Source organism: Echeneis naucrates, chromosome 12 (assembly GCF_900963305.1).
Source record: "Echeneis naucrates chromosome 12, fEcheNa1.1, whole genome shotgun sequence".
NCBI lineage: Eukaryota > Metazoa > Chordata > Actinopteri > Carangiformes > Echeneidae > Echeneis > Echeneis naucrates.
Window position 1 is genome coordinate 17713343 of NC_042522.1, and position 17009 is coordinate 17730351.

The 17009-nt window shown below is 43.8% G+C and overlaps 1 protein-coding gene across 1 annotated transcript; it reads left to right on the forward strand.

Annotated features, from left to right (window-relative positions):
* The first annotated feature begins 2697 nt into the window (after positions 1–2697).
* enc1 (ectodermal-neural cortex 1) lies at positions 2698–15111 on the forward strand. The gene is made up of 3 exons (XM_029516491.1): positions 2698–2990; positions 7593–9409; positions 12417–15111. Exon 2 carries the CDS (start codon positions 7599–7601, stop codon positions 9372–9374), a length of 1776 nt encoding a protein of 591 aa, XP_029372351.1. The 5' UTR covers positions 2698–2990; positions 7593–7598; the 3' UTR covers positions 9375–9409; positions 12417–15111.
* The last annotated feature ends 1898 nt before the right edge of the window (positions 15112–17009 follow it).

Genomic DNA, 17009 nt, shown 5'->3' on the forward strand with positions numbered 1-17009 from the left:
AGTTCACAGTATTATTCCTGGGAATATTCTGTCCACTAGGTGTCTGTCATGTCGCAAATATGAAGCATTATCTGCCAAACGGGCTCATCATATCCAAATACACACCGTCTGCTTTCATTTATTAGTTTCCTGTGGAGTAGAATGAATTGATTTCTCGTCTGAAAGTAGGTAAATACATAATAAAACACATCTTGAAAACAGGAATCAACAGTTGAATAATAATTAAAAGAACCGCAGTGTGAAAGCTCAGGGATATATTGTCACAGCTCAACGGGGTAAAATTTATTAATCAGAAACACCACACTGATAAAAGTAGCTGACAATGACAGGTGTATTATTCTTTGACTGTATTATTATTAATATAGCAGTGCATGATACATGTTTCTGGGTGCTGCTGAGAGAGCTAACAGAAAGTACAAAACCTCCTTTAACCTTCTGCTACAGTCATTTGAAAAGTCGTCACATAAATAATTGAAAAGTGAAACAAAAACAGATGCAACCCACAAACAAAAATATGAGTCAAGACTTCCTGAATCCGTGTTGATGCTTCTGCATCTCTTTCTCATCCACATACAGACTTGGGCGGCAGTTTGAAGATGGAAAACAACTTAATGAAACACTGGCAGATGTCATTTCCTCTCAAAGTCGTGCTGAAACAAGTATCAGCCGGCCCGACGACCTTTAACACTTACTCATAATCAAAACCAGATCTGAAAAACTCCTAGAAAAAACAAACTCCCTTATAGTTCAAGTCACTTGTTTTGACAGTTTCGAGGCCTTGTGGCATCAGGAACTGGCTCAAAGGAAGGACGATATGAGGAGATCACTCATGACTCTTTAAAATAAACTAATTGTTTCAAGAAAACCAATGTGTGTGGTGTTTGGGTGTGTGAGCACCAGGTGTAAGAAAACCGAACGTCCAATCCAACCAAGAAAGCCAAGACTCATTCCGTCTCCATGCCAGTCTCTATTTCCTTCATGGCCTTTTCCAATCCTCTGCAGTATAGCTCCAGGAGTCGCCCACTAGGTGTCTCTCACAACACACATAAGATGTGTTTGCCTCCATAACAATGTTTTCTCCATAATTAAATACACTTCTCAGAGGAACCCTGCACTATATCATCAGGCTACACTAATTGTGTGATTCTGTCTTCATAAAAAACTGTTGATGGGAAACAAAACCGGACGCAAGAAACTAATCACCGCAACACAAGTTCACTGCAACATAAAAACAAAACAAAATAATGGAATTACGGCCTCAAGGGTCCACTGGAGGGTTTAGTCACAGCCAAAAGTACTTTGTGAAAGGACCACAGATGTGACTCACACAAGATGTCCAGGGATAAAATTGGACTTCCCATTCCCAGCTGCCCCGGCCAGAAACCACAATGTCTTTATAATCCTATAGGATTTATATCGTGGCTGTGACATTCAGTGGAGGATTTGTTGTGACTCAGTAAGATTTTATGGTATTTCCTATACCTTCCTACCTTGTTTTGCAATATGTGGACTTTAGTCTGCGTTTCTAAAACAGCAATGCCACAGAAGTATAAGACAAACAATACCTTCATTTTCCTCGAGGGAATTCCAGCGGTGGGACTCTGTGAGTCTTGTGGATCCATCAAGATGGGGACTAGAGTCTGGAAAAAGTTTTAGACAGATATGGACAACATAAGAAAGATTGTTGGAGATTTGATGTATTTAAAATATTTTAAACTATCCAATGTGAATCATGAGCTATTACAGTAACATTTAGGGTGGAGCTGACTCAGGCACCTATTGATTTTCCACAGATGTGTTCACATGATGAAATCTAGACATAACATCTGCGTATGCAGGCTATGAAATAATGTTTATGTTTTCCTCCAGAGTCAAATACAGTTCCACAAAACACTGTGGGAAGGGAAATTCTGATCATTTACTTAAAGACCATACAAACACCCCTTTATGACCACAGCCTCTTAAATTTTTCACTCAGAGTTTACACATAAAAGTCACCAGGGACAGAATCTACTCTGCTGACAGGCCACAGTTAATGTTGGACCGTCGTCACTGATCCACCAACATCTAAGCATCACTTAGTGTTGTAATTGAACAAGATTAAATGGATTTAAACTGATTCACGATGATTCACGTTCTTCATAAAGCAAGAATATGCTGTAAAATGTGATCATTGCAGTATAATTCTGAGGTATAACATCACTGAGATGAAATCAGTAAAGGCTGAGAGCTACTGAACTACCCCAACTAGCAACATATAACTTACTGGGGCAGTTTAACCAGCAGTCCCATTATTCCAGTAAAACTTTGAAAACAGAAACTCTGGGCCACTTGTTACTAACTATTGTTTTTACACTGATTTATTAAAATTGCATGGAAAAGTTGTGATTGGTGTCACAACAGTGCAGACTGGAGATAGGTGGGCTTCCATCACTGAAGGCTGTTTAACAAACCAACAAAAAAAATCCCCATTTGATTATTACATGCGTGTTTATTATTATTATTATTATTATTATTATTATTATTTATTTTTATTTTTTTAAAAATAAAGGGGAGGGGAGGGGGGGGCTTCTCTCCTCTCCACCCCCCCCCCCACCAACCACACACTTCATTTCCTGCACGAGGTGACAGTCCTGCCCCCTTCCCACAGTAAACACACCCATTGATCTGAGAGAGAGAGGACTGGGAGCGCAGGAGGAGAGAGCGCCACACCGGAGCGGAGCCGCGGCGCCGGAGCACCGTCAGCCCGTCCATCCTTCCTCTTCCAGAGCCCGTCCGAGCCGTGAACGCAGCCAAAGCCACTCTCACTCTCACTGCTCAGCAGCAGCGTCCGGAATTGGCCCAGACAGGAGGGAAGATCGCGGCCCCTCGGAACTAACCCAAAGAGTCGCCACGCTCCCCGGGCGCACGGCCGCATCGTGGCTCTCTCCGGAGTGGCATGTTCCAGAGATCCAGCGGGCACAGTTGAACTCCTGCTTTCACCCAAAGAGGTAGGCGACCCCCCCAACACCCCCACCACCCCCACCACCCCCACCACCACCACCACCACCCCCAAAGCCTGCACACATCCATAACGTCTCATTTCTAATATAAAGACCCGCCGCTTTCCTCCCGATCACCTGATGATGGAAAAGTCGGGAGAGAAAGCGGACCACAGGTTGTTTCTGAATACGGCTGCTTTTATTTATTCCACACTGAGCTGTTATTGAATTCTACCACAGAGCTGCAGTCCTTCTCCTTTGTGCGTCCTCCTCCCGCAGCGCTCAGGATGTTTCACATGTTTTAAAGGCGACACCAGGTTGTGTTGGAATTGTTCGTTTGTTCATTTAGTGGCTTTCACGTGTGTGCAGACATGAATCTGATTCAGGTTGATTTGGATGCAGATGGATGGACAGGGGCAGATCAATAGCTGCTGCTCTCTCCTCTTGTTTTGCATATTGTGCCTTTTTTTTCCTGGTCTCTTTAAGTGGCAGATGTATACACTTGGCCCATATAAGTCTGATGTTTACTTTTTGAAGTCTCTCCCTCCCATCCCTCTTCCTGAGTCCATGGTTGACTGTGAACACCTGGCAATGATTTTAAACAGACTGCAGCCAGCCAGGCCTCAGAAAGAGTCCAGAGGCTGCACATGCATGCCTTTTTTCTTTCCATCTTTCTTTCTCTTCCTATTCTCTTAAACCATGTTCTTTCTGAATATGTGCTTTCCTGTTATGGATCTGCTTTTTTCTTGAGGGGAATGAGGATGAAAACTCTCCCAACCAGCCAACCAGCCAGCCGGCACGCTCTCACAATGCTGGCATCGTTTGCTCCTAGCAAGGCACGTTGGCGTGAATGCGCCGTGTCTGTTACTGCAACAGAAAATAGATCTATGAGATCAATCACAGGACCAAAAGCAAATTAGAGGACAATGAGCTCTGGTTGTTGATGATTATTGATGGTAGCGGTCGGCCTCAGGGCTGGAACTAATCTGACAATTGCTCTAAAGATTTACATCATGAACATGCTTGTCCAAACAGTCCAAAAAATAAAGGTAATTGCTCATGTGGAAGAGGAGAGGAGTAAATCCCACATTTGAGAATCAGATTCTAGATCTTTTTCACCATCTCTGCCTAATAATAATAATAATAATAATAATAATAAAACCCTCAACTGAAGCAAACCTTAAAATACCTGGTGATTTCTTCACTGTCACTCAGCCGGTCCACGATCGCTCCGGTTGTTCATGTAAACAATCAATCTTCATAGTTTCTGTGCACAAACAGAGTGACACTCTCTCAACAATAAATGTCAAAGTGAATAAAAACGCTCATCAGAAAGAATGAGGAAACACAGTGAAGCCAAAAAACAAAACAGCCACATCATCACATCATGAGGGCGACAGGTAATCGGTTGGTTTGGTAACTCATGAAAGAGGAATTTAGACTCCCTGCTAATTATATATAAATCATCAGTGATGTGACTTTTGTGGAATTTGCTGCATCATAAAATCAATTATAAATCTAAGTGAGGCAGCCAAAGACGGTGAAGTTTTTCCTCTCCCCCTGAGGAAAGAGTAAGAGCAGGGATTTAAAATGACTCATTATCAGCCTCTTTGTCTTTTGTTGTGATTTTTTTTTTTTAGATTTTCCTTTGATAAACTTCTTTGACGGTCTAATTATAATCAAATCATTTATGTCATTGTCATAAAGTCTTGAAGCATGAGATGTTGATGTCAAGTTTCAAAGCAACTTGTTGCACTCAAGATGTTTTCAGTCTCACTGTAACTTGGTTAAAGCGAACAACCAGATGAAAGTAAAAGCTCTAATTTAATGCGGCCACGTCTGATTGAAGCTACCCGATTTTCTTATTAGCCTGTGTTTTAGTCCACGTCCAGAGGGATGTGTGGTCGGTTACATCTTCACATTACAGACAGCCTATTGTCTAAATCGCTGCTTTTGAGCGACGAGCAGCAGAATCAAACACGTCTATAAGAATCCTTGGACTCTGTTCTTGTTAGAGTTTGGCTCACAATAATAAAACAGTCTTGCTGGACAAATGTTGGGGAACAAGCAGAGGAGAACAAAGGAAAAATCCAATTTAAATTACAAATGTATGAACAAAGGGTTTTCAGGACCTGCAGGCTACTTCCACTTGGTAATCCAAGCTTGATGCTCCAAAATGCAAATGTGGTTTTACTGCTTCCCTTGTTCTAAAGCTCTCGTGTGCTCATGGCATGTATGAAGGAGCTCCTTTTCCGAAAAACTTTGGCCATTGCTTGATAAAATTGAAAAACTTTTTGTTTTTGGCCAGCAGCCAATCACCTTGGTCATAATAATAATAATAATAAAAACAGCAATATACAACTCATAATATTTCTGACCACCAGGCAATTAAAGTAAAAGTCAAAGATATTATATTAAGATTAAATGATTGGATAGGTTTAGCTTTTGGGGAGACTTAAACTGTGACATGCTGTGTTTTTTTTTTATCAAGATCAGATAACGTACTTCCTGTTTGAGTCACTGAAAAAAGGTAACAATTATGGTTTGCATGCTGGAAGTGAGATCACCAGGTCTGAAACACTAACAAATACTAATTTAAGTGTTGCATGCTAGTGAACATGAAATCTGGACTACAGACTGTTACATTTATGAACATGTCAGTGATTACCATGTGTAAGCCTCCGCTCAGGTTTAGTGCCTGGTTTGTTCAATCAAGCCACTTACATCCTACATCTGATACGAAAACATGAGCTGCAATGTGTGTGTGTGTGTGTGTGTGTGTGCGTGTGTGTGTTGGCGAATGTGCAAGAGAGGGAGTGAAAGAGAGGATGGCCTTGTTATAGCTGACTAAGCCAGAGGCCAGGAGATGACGGGTTGCCAGTTTTGTCAGCGCTGGAATGCAATAAATCCTGCTGAACCAAAATCAAGAATGGTTTAGCATGAAATCAAGTTCTGATTAATGATAGAAATTCCCCTTATTATTAAAACTTGACTGTGTGGAGCTGGAATCCAATTATTAGGCACAAAAGTGAACAAACTCATTTTTCAAAAAGTCAAACTATTCCTCTAAGACAAAACATTGGCTGCACATATCATTTGTAGAGGTCATCTTAGTATTTTGCTCACACAGCTCCATTCTAGCCTGCAGCTTTGGCTCCGGATTGAAATGCTATGCAGGTATCTTAAATACATTATGCTAACACAAGCAGCAGGTTTGTGCTCTTCGCCATCCTCATGTGATTAATAACAAGTAACAGTGCAGTTCAGTGAAAGCCGATGTGGCTGATGCTGCTCAGCAGGAGGCCAAGTTGGACTTTCACGAAGTACCTGCAGGGTGCAAACTGGATTGTGTATTCAGGAGGCAGCATTGTGAGAAGATATTTTTTGGAGCAGATGATGCAACTCAAGGAAAATCAAAACTGTCCTCTCGTCTCTGCGGCTGCATTCTAGAGGAATCATTTATGACATCTGGAAACTTTTGAACTCGTTTAGTGAAAATCAACCTTTTCAGTGTCAAAACCTCAGCTCCTCGAGTTTAGCAAAACAGACAATAATCTATTTGGTCAGCTCCAGCTTGGTCAGTTAGAATTATGAAGATTTTAGCATTGAGAAAATAAAAATAGTGAAAAAATACAGGTCTGTCATGTGCCATGGCTTGCCTCGAAGCTATAAAGTTAGTTATTTCACTGTGTTTGTGCTGAGCACACAGAGTGCTGCCAGAGTTTTTAGAAAAGTTGTTTTTTTTTTTTTAGTGGATGGTTTTCCACCTCTGAAAACAGCAATGCCTTGAAAAGTCAACAACACAATCTATTGCCCCTGACAGATTTAGAGGAATTTTCAAACATGCTGTGGATAAAAGCTCAAGCCTGTTTCGATTCGCAAACACAAATTTTGAGCGGAGAGCAAAGGGTGTCGAGGTTCACTGTTAAATTTAATCTTACTTCTATCATTTCACAAAATATTGCTCCTCAAGACGGAGCCCGCAGCAGGCTGGGGGCTTGAAAGGTCTGGTCGAAGAATCTGTCAGCTGTGCATTTACTAGGTCAGACAGGGCCTCAGTTCCTCTGGAAATAGGGTGCTGGAAGCACTTGACGTGTCTGGAAATTGGGTGGAATGAAAGCGAACTCTGTGCAAGGATGGAGAAAGGACAGGGAGGCTGTTACTTCTGCTTCTGTACATTTCTTACTCTCCTCTTTTCTTGCTTATAAATCTACATGAGAGGAGTTAATACTGAGCCAACGTATGAAACAGGTCGTTGTGTCAAGGTCTCAGGTCACTTTGAAATTTATCAACAATTATCGCAACACAGACAAGAAAAAAGGAGTGTGGATTATGAATGTCATGAAAAATATTAAAAAATTGACTGAATTATGCTGGAAGAAGAGACTAGAGGAGTTAAGATATGTGGTGAATTTAGACAGATTTAAGGGCAGAAGACTTTAATGACCTTATTTCTTTCCTTTCACTGTCTTAATAACAAACTGACTGCTTCCCTTCCTCTTCACAAGAAAGCCGTTATCATGATGCTGCATGGTCAGCTGGAAGATATAGTAGTTGGGTGAATCGATGAATTGCACTAAGGAGAGATTTTTCTTGTCTTTTCTCTTTCAGGATTCAATGAAAATGTCCGTGTGCGTCCATGAGAACCGAAAATCGCGGGCCAGCACCGGCTCCATGAATATCTACCTTTTCCACAAGTCCTCCTATGCCGACAGCGTCCTGATGCACCTGAACTCGCTGCGGCAGCAAAGGCTTTTCACAGACGTCCTGCTTCATGCCGGCAGCCGCTCCTTCCCCTGCCATCGGGCCGTGCTGGCGGCCTGCAGCCGCTACTTCGAGGCCATGTTCAGCGGCGGGCTGAGGGAGAGCCAGGCCAGCGAGGTCGACTTCCACGACTCCATCCACCCAGAGGTTTTAGAGCTTCTGCTGGATTACGCATACTCGTCACGTGTGGTCATCAACGAGGAGAACGCCGAGTCACTACTGGAAGCGGGGGACATGTTGGAGTTTCAGGACATTCGCGACGCTTGCGCTGAATTCCTGGAGAGAAACCTTCACCCCTCTAACTGCCTTGGCATGCTGTTGCTGTCCGACGCCCACCAGTGCACCAAGCTGTCGGAGCTCTCCTGGGGCATGTGCCTCAGCAACTTCCCTGCCATTTGCAAGACAGAGGACTTCCTTCAGCTGCCCAAAGATATGGTGGTCCAGCTTTTATCACACGAGGAGCTCGAGACAGAAGACGAGAGACTGGTTTATGAAGCTGCCCTTAACTGGATCAACTATGACCTGGAGAGGAGGCACTGCCACCTTCCAGAGCTTCTGAGAACGGTCCGCCTCGCCCTGCTGCCCGCCATCTTTCTGATGGAGAACGTCTCAACAGAGGAGCTGATCAACGCCCAGCCCAAGAGCAAGGAGCTGGTGGACGAAGCCATCCGTTGTAAGCTGAAAATCCTGCAGAACGATGGCGTCGTTAACAGTCCATGTGCTCGACCGAGAAAAACCAGCCATGCCTTGTTTCTTCTGGGAGGGCAGACATTCATGTGTGACAAGTTGTACCTAGTTGACCAGAAGGCCAAAGAGATCATACCCAAAGCTGATATCCCGAGCCCCAGAAAGGAGTTCAGTGCCTGCGCCATCGGCTGTAAGGTGTACATCACTGGGGGGAGAGGCTCAGAGAACGGTGTGTCCAAAGATGTATGGGTCTACGACACTGTCCACGAGGAATGGTCCAAAGCTGCTCCCATGCTCATCGCTAGATTTGGCCATGGCTCCGCAGAGCTCAAACATTGCCTCTACGTGGTGGGAGGTCACACGGCAGCGACCGGTTGCCTCCCAGCTTCTCCGTCAGTGTCGCTCAAACAGGTGGAACAGTTTGATCCGGTGGCAAACAAGTGGACCATGGTGGCTCCTTTGCGAGAAGGCGTGAGCAACGCGGCGGTGGTCAGCGTCAAGCTCAAGCTGTTCGCCTTCGGGGGAACCAGCGTCACCCACGACAAGCTACCCAAGGTGCAGTGCTACGATCCGCAGGAGAATCGATGGACCGTGCCAGCGTCCTGCCCGCAACCGTGGCGCTACACGGCCGCCGCTGTGCTGGGAAACCAGATCTTCGTCATGGGCGGGGATACAGAGTTTTCAGCATGCTCTGCTTACAAGTTCAGCAGCGAGAGCTACCAGTGGACTAAAGTGGGCGATGTGACAGCCAAGCGGATGAGCTGCCAGGCTGTGGCATCAGGGAACAAACTGTACGTGGTGGGCGGATACTTTGGCACGCAGCGGTGTAAGACTCTGGACTGCTACGACCCCACACTGGATGCTTGGAACAGCATCACCACCGTGCCATACTCGCTCATTCCCACTGCTTTCGTCAGCACCTGGAAACATCTGCCTGCTTGAGCCCAAAACCATTCCGCGCGCACCATTTTCATCAGGTAAGGGAAATTAGCACATTACAGCCCATTTTAAAGTCTTGGTTGGCGGCACTGCTGTTAAAAACGGAAGAAAGTTTGAAGATATAAATATGGGTGCTAAAATATGTGGAACTAGAAAGACCTGCTGCTCATCTCCGTCTGAGGGAAGTGGCTCGAGGCTACACCTGAATCTGTGAATTGCGTTTAATGCAGCTGCCACTTTCTGAAGAGAAAACTGTGGAATCAAAAAAGACGATCTCTTTTAGTTCTGCTGCATCTATTTTTTTTATTTTTTTCCCCCTCTGCTGTCCACCGTGTGGGTCGGGTCAGCTCAGGCTTTCCGGTTTCCACGATAAGAAAAACTGACAGAAGCTGGAGGGGAATATAGAGGGGAGTGTGGGGGTGGGAGGGGGACCGTGGGGGGATTGATAGGGGCTTGTGTGAATTGGTTAAGTGAGTTATACAGCTGTGGGGATGGGCTGAAGGACAGAGAGGGTAATTGAAAGAGAATAGGATACTTTTATTGCTCCTGTGGGGGAAATCTCTCAAAGAAGGAAAACAGGGTCTGCCAATTAGACAAGCCACACCAGCAGGCTACAACACCCTGGCGAGGCTAATCCACTCTCAGTCGCCTTCCTTTGTTGAAGTTATGGTCTTTAGTTTGGGTGAGAGGGAGGCAGCCAGCGCCTCACACGGTGTCGGAAACCATTCATCATCGGTTACAAGCAGAGGCAACAGAGGAGTCTCAGGAGAGGAAGTGAGGATCCTACCCTCCCCCTCCCCACCTCTGCTGAAGGAGACTCTATCAGCGTCTTCTTGTCCTCGATGTCACCCTGCACTCCCGCTCTGAGTGCAAACAGGCCAGACGTATGTGGAGCATGTGTGGTCAGCTGGCAAACTTGATCTTTCTGCTTCCTGCAGGCTGCAGAGTCCCGATCACATCGCGTCGCACAAACCCTGCACCCTACGCCGATTCCCCGGCACGTATTCCTTCTTATTTCGCTGTAGGCCCAAAACAGTTGGCGGCCTGAGAAAGCAGAAAAGCACAGCGACTCCCGAGCTGTCTACACCGTTTAATAAAGCCAGGAAGCAGCTCAGAGCAGCTTCACTGCTCCCATACTGTTCCTCCTCTCTACAGGATGAAATATTTTTGAAGACTTATTATTCCCTTTCTTTTCACCGACTCATCTCTGAAAAGCAGAGACTAGACTGAAGGTTTGAACTACCTCTAAGCCAGTACGACAGTGCTCAGTCAAGGATATAATCCTGCCACTAATTTGATACTGAATTTGTTTTTTTTTGTGTGTGTGTGTGTGTGTGTGTGTGTGCCTGCCTGTCATGGCAACTGACAGTCTACTCACTGCACGCGGTGAAAAGACAAAATGTGGAGGACTGGAAAAGAAGGCTGACTGTTTAGGAATGAAAAGGAAAGGAAGTATGTTAGACCTCACAGAAGGAGACTGTAGCTGCGTGAGAAAAAAGGAGCTCTCAGTGTTTCCCAAGGGAACAATTCTCACTTCCTCCTTTAAAAAATTCTCTTTTTCTTGGAAACCCTTTTTTCGTTGGGGGCAAACGGTACCGACAAAACCAGACAACATCAATCTTCCGCTTGTCTTCATTGATGTCGATAACAGGAACACACACGCAGAAAGGATAAGAAATCACAAGATGTGTGACTCACATGGTCAAATAAAATATGACAGTTTTCCAATTTGAACTCAACTCTTGTCTAAGAGCCTGAAACTACATCCAGCAGCTGGTTACTTTAGCTTAGACTCAAGGAAGTTACTGCTCGTGGCCAAGAAATAATCTGGCACGTCGCACACTGTGGAGCCACACTGATTCATTTTTACACATTTTGTGTGGTTTAGACAGGGCAAATGTAATGTGTTAATTTTTGTATTAAATTTGTTAAAGCTTTTGAGCTCTAGAAGGGCTAGATGGTGGATTTAGCTTCAGATGGGGAAGGCTAGTTGTTTCCCCTTGTTTCCATTCTTTGTGCTAAGCTAAGCTAACAGTCTTCTGACGCTGGCTTTGCATTGAGCATCCAGACAGTACACAAGCCCATTTCTCAAAATGTCGGACTTCTCAAAGGTAAATTCACTCAGACATTTATATCTCCCGTTCTCCAAATGAAAAAAACTGGGATCTGGCCATTAGCCAGTCTGTGCTCCAACAAATGATCATTGTGACCTCGAGAAAGGTTCACGGCTTCATCACCGCCAAGATATTTCCGTTTGCTGTCGAGTACAAAGCGCCCTGCAGGATTCTCATTCGCTCGTCGCATGTATGTCTCCACCAGCACCGACAGCAAGTGAAAGACTCCTAACTCCAGACAGATAGCTGATGATATTACATTCACATTATACACACAGAGCACTGCCTGACTACAGATAAGTACATATTAAGTAAACACTTTAAAAATGGAAAGGTCAGAGTGAAATTCTGCGAGTAAAATTCGAAAAGTGTAGTAGTCTGACGGAGGAGATAAGATGCTGGACGTATGCCAGACTGTACTGTGGAAGCAGAGTAGGTGGATTTACTGAATCTATTAGTCTAGTGAGAGATGCAGCAATGCCTGAAAAACGTAATGAAATATAGGACCTCTGAAAATCAAACACAATTTTGTGATGCCTGGGGAAAAGTCGTTTCATTTCTATGGCGATTTTTTTATTTATTTATTTGTTTATTTATTTATTTTTGAGGCTGTGGTTTATGTCGGTGTCACATTGTAAAGGGAATGAATAAAATGCATTACAGCACAAGTGCACATCAAACGGGGGGCTTCAGTAGAGTTAAATCGATAGCTATTGCATTGGATCGTCTAATATTGCACAGGTGATTGATTGATTTTATTTCATCCTCCGTCGGCTCATCTCTTTGAAAAAAGACAGTTTAGCGGTAATCTAGAGTTTTATGTCTCAGCCTCCTCAGTTATTGGGTTTGTTTTGTACTAGTGTCAAGTATGTTCATACTTTTGTATATATTTTCCCGTTTAAGAATTTATTCTTTTCCTTTCTCCCCTCAGATTTCCCTGTTTTGCATCATTTACTGGACTCCGACTGTGAAGGGGCACACATCTTCCTCCTCCAAAAAGAGACATCGAGCAGTGATGTACAGACACCCACATTCATCTAAATGTTTGCAAAGATGCAGCGCCAGAGACACGTGCAGCTGGACCGCTTTATCGGAATGATGTCATCTCTGGTTTTCTGAGGAAAGGAAGCTGAGACATGCAGAGCAGGAACTCGCGCAAGCAAACAAAACAAACTGCTGCAGCTCATCACATGAGGCTCAAATCCCAAATCCTGCCGACATCTAGCATATCAGGCTTTCATGCTGCCATATGAGGACTGCAGATATATTACATGACCTGCATTTTGCCCATGTAGTCATGGCAGGCTTGTGTTGATGTTTTTCTCTGTGATTAAAAAAGAAGGAAGAAAAAAAAAAATCAGAGACTGCAATGTACAGTATAGCATGATGAATGTTCTGCTGAGATGGAGGGCGGGAGAATGCAACGACTGGTGTGCTTAAGAGAAAGCGACTCAGTTTGACTGAATACAACTGATTTATAAAAAGGCACAATGAAGGAGCAGATCTCCCCCTTCTATCCTCTAATAAGCTCTTTTCTTTCACCCATTGTATCTTTTTCTTTTCTCCATAAAAGGCGTAGAGGCAGATACAAACCTTCGACTGTTCCTCTAATGAAGGCTTTGGCAGTTCACTGTCAGTGAAAGCCACGAGGTGTTGATGAGCAACACCAGCTGAGGTAGAAGAGGATTGGGCTGGGGGGGTGTCATCCGTGCGTGGCGAAGGGTAGTGGAGGCGGTGGTGTCGAGGTGCCTCTGGGGTCACGACCTTACATGTTTGCTGTTTTGCAGCTATGCATAATCGCCCGCTGAGTGTCGGTTAACAAACCCTCCACATACAGGGGGCCGCATTCAGCTGCTCACTTAATGCTGTAATAGACCGGCTGTGCTTCTGTTATTCCGATCAAAGCGGCGCCTTGCTTGCTAGGTCATAGATAAAGCCTTTTTAGAGCATGTCCACTCATAGTGATTCAGTAAAACTGGCATGAACTCTTCTGTGGTCACAGAAATCTTGTCACCTTAACCTAAACTGAAAATGAATCAGTTTCTTTCTAAACTTGCTGCAATGTAGTCTTAATTTATATGACGATGATTACTCTGTTGCATTAATCCTATGATTAATCCTATTTATTTCTTCTCTGCCTGCATTTGTACGTGAATGTATGTTTGGGTTATGTCATGCATGGCCAGGTGTTGTGTTTTTTTTTTTTTTAAATCTCAGTTGGGCTGCATTTTGCACAGTTCAGTCTCTCCTGGGAGGAAGTAGTTCTTCTAAAAGAGAGAGGGAGCTGCGACTCTCCCGGGCTTTTCAGTTATGTCAGAGTGCGGACGGAAGAGGAAGAATTGCGACGATTTACTGATGATGCAACGCATTTAAGGCCACAGGGTCGCTGCCCAAAATAAGAAGACTGGATGGGGTTGAAAGAAAGAAAGAAATAATCATTTTACTTCAGATAGATTCTCTTCAAGCTATAAGCCGGGTCCAAACCAGCCTTAAAGTGGACCACCAGGGCCGACAAAACCAAGAAGATATGAACCATAAAACAGATAAGGCTGCTGCAGAGGTGCAGTATGCGACCCAGACGCTATCAGGAACATCACCCTGACACGGTTAGGAATGCACCAGCCGGCGCAGCTGTCTTTGGGACAGCTGGGTGACTGTCACATGCGCTAACTTGGCTCATTTTGCGGGGGGGGTTGGGGGTTTGGTCAATTCAGTCTTCTTCACCATTAAGTTGAGAAAGAGTTGAATCCAGTAAGCTGTGCGTTGAAAGGGCAGACACCGCAGTGCTTTTCATCATAGTGTTAATGATGCACATAAAAAACAAAAAAGGAAACAAAAAAAAGAAAGAAAGAAAACGCTGCAAGTTCTCAAATAACAAAAAGCCAGAATGTCCTAAACACTTGCGTATGAAATTCTTGGTAACTCTAATCAGTGTTTTTTGTCTGTCTGTCTGTCTGTCTAGGTGACCTGAACATTGACGTTTTACGATTGAATATTAATTGAATTTCAATGTAAGAGCTAATGTTTCGGTGCAATGTGTATATATTCTTTTCTTTTTCCCTTTTTTTATTTAATTTTTTTTCAAATGTCTGTCCTTGTGGATTCATCAGTCAAATCCGATATGATGGGATCGATCACTAAACAGCCCTCTCAGCTCTTTAAGCCACGCCAAAAGTTCATCCCTGAGACCTTTGCTGCTCCAAAATGTTGACCTCCAGCCATTGAACACAGAAGCCTCTGGCCCCACCAATCAGATGAGAGGATTTCTTCCCCCCGTCGAACACAAGTTTCCCTGACAACAGCAAGTAATGAATGCCCCTTCAATTTGCTCCTAATTGCTGAGTGGCATTTCCCATTCCTGCTCTTGTGCTCCCCTTACTCCCCGTTTTATCTGGAAGTCCAGCTGGCTCGGTGCGGAGCGCAGAATCCCACTTCACTTAATGATGTAAATTAGACAGAGAACGCTGTCGATGCGCGTCGCTTTCTTTCTCGTCTGTTTTCTTTTGTCATGTAAGAGTTTATTTTCTATTTTTATGGCATTATTTTGTACATGTGATTTTTTTCACAATGTGAAATTCATGGCTAATAAACATAAGAGTTTTTTCCTCTTGACTGTATACCTTCTGCCACTTTGTCTGCAGATGATTTGTATGATTGTGCACGTTTAGAGGGGGAAAAGGCAGCCTCGGCACGGCTTTCTCATTACTGCATGTTTCACATATTTAGGCAGCTTTGGAGTGAATACAGCAGCCAAAGTGTTGTGAGGTATTTAAAGTAGTATATCATGCGTACAGCTTTTGTTCTGTGGAGGAGGGACTGAAATCATCTTATCTATGCCTCTGGCTTCTAAGCTTCCCGCACAAGAACAGGCGAAACACAGCCAGATACTTTCCCTTTCTCTGTCAAATCACCTTGGCAACGGCAACCTTTATCTGCAAACTGTGGGGGCTGGAGGAGAACATGAAATCTTAAAAAGCACCTCTCTATTCTCCTCCCTCCCTGCATGGCCTGCATCCCCTCTCACTTCCTACGCCCCCTTCTCACACTTTTTCATCAGTGAAATATATTGCAAAGCGGCTCGCCACTCGCGAAGCCCTCCTGCTTCAAACCTGACGTGTCCTGGTTAGTAACAATTCGAACATCCCATTAGTGAGAGTCTGCAGCAGCATTCCTGCAGCTCCGAGCAGTCTGGAGTCTCTGTTCAGTGTTTACATTCCTCGCCCTCGACACAGCTCCTGACCGGTGACACCAGGTTGAGAAACACCAGTTTTACTGGATCCTGACCGTCATGCATTCACAAACAAAATAGACTGGGGGCGGAGGGGGCTTGGGAAATAAACAAACAATCTCTGGGCTGGCACAACATTTGCTGAGATGCTGAACTAACCTTATCTAGGATATTTAAAGTCACAAGATGATTTCTCTCAAATACTCTACGGCTGAGAACCAGAAGAGAAAGAAAAACAACAACAACAACACCAAAAAAAAAAAAAAAAAACCACTCAAGGTGAATTATAGGAGCTCTGTGTGCAGGAGGCCCCTCAGTCCCCCACCATTAATCAAGACAGGAAGTTGAATTTCCTGTCCACCAGGAAGTAGGTCTTATCCCACACCCCCGCACCAGAACATACCACCGATGGCTCAACCCGTCAGCACTGCGAATCCTTCGGGGGCCGTTAGCTTATGCAGAGCTCGGCTGAACAGACCAACAGTGAGCGTTTTGAGTGGGCAGTCTGAACATTTGCACGATTGTGGTAAAAAAACAATGTACATATTTGAACTGTCGCCTGGCAACAAGGGCATGAACCGCATCTCACTCGTGCACATTTAGACACATAGAGATGAAATCTAATGAACTTCATATTACTTTCACTTGTTCTCAAGTTACTGAAGCACGTCGGGTCACAGATATTCATAAAAATTCATTTATTTATATAGATTTTGTGATATATAATAAAATATATAAATATAAATATATTTATTTTATATAAATATATAAAAAACAAAAAAAGCAATAATTCCAAACAAATCTGAGAGGATAAGTGTGTTTTTACCCTCTGCTATATTCATATTGTCAAATCCCACAGAGACCAAAGCCAACAGTGTATTAGTAGTTTGTCTGAGTACTTAATGGCTTCCTTTCCCAGTCTGCTGCACTCACGCCCAATCCCACTGGTCCCCACTGAAAACAGGAATCTGTAAAAAAAAAAACAAAAACAAAACACAGATTACAAAGGTCCTTTTAAAAAGTACTGTCATTTTTAGCAAACATCTCATGAAGAGTTTTCAGTCCAACTACTCAGCGAAACTATGTGTTCATAAATTTCCTGGATTTTTATGGGCACTTATAGGAAACAAAGAAAACAATGTCAGATTCTGATATTAAAGTTGAAATATTCCAGAAATAATGCACACCCCCAAATGGTGTTATCAACAACAGTATCTGTAACACTAATGATGCTTTTAATGTCCTTTTTGCTTGTAATATTTTTACTCTTCCCTCAGTGATCAGTGGCTCTGATAC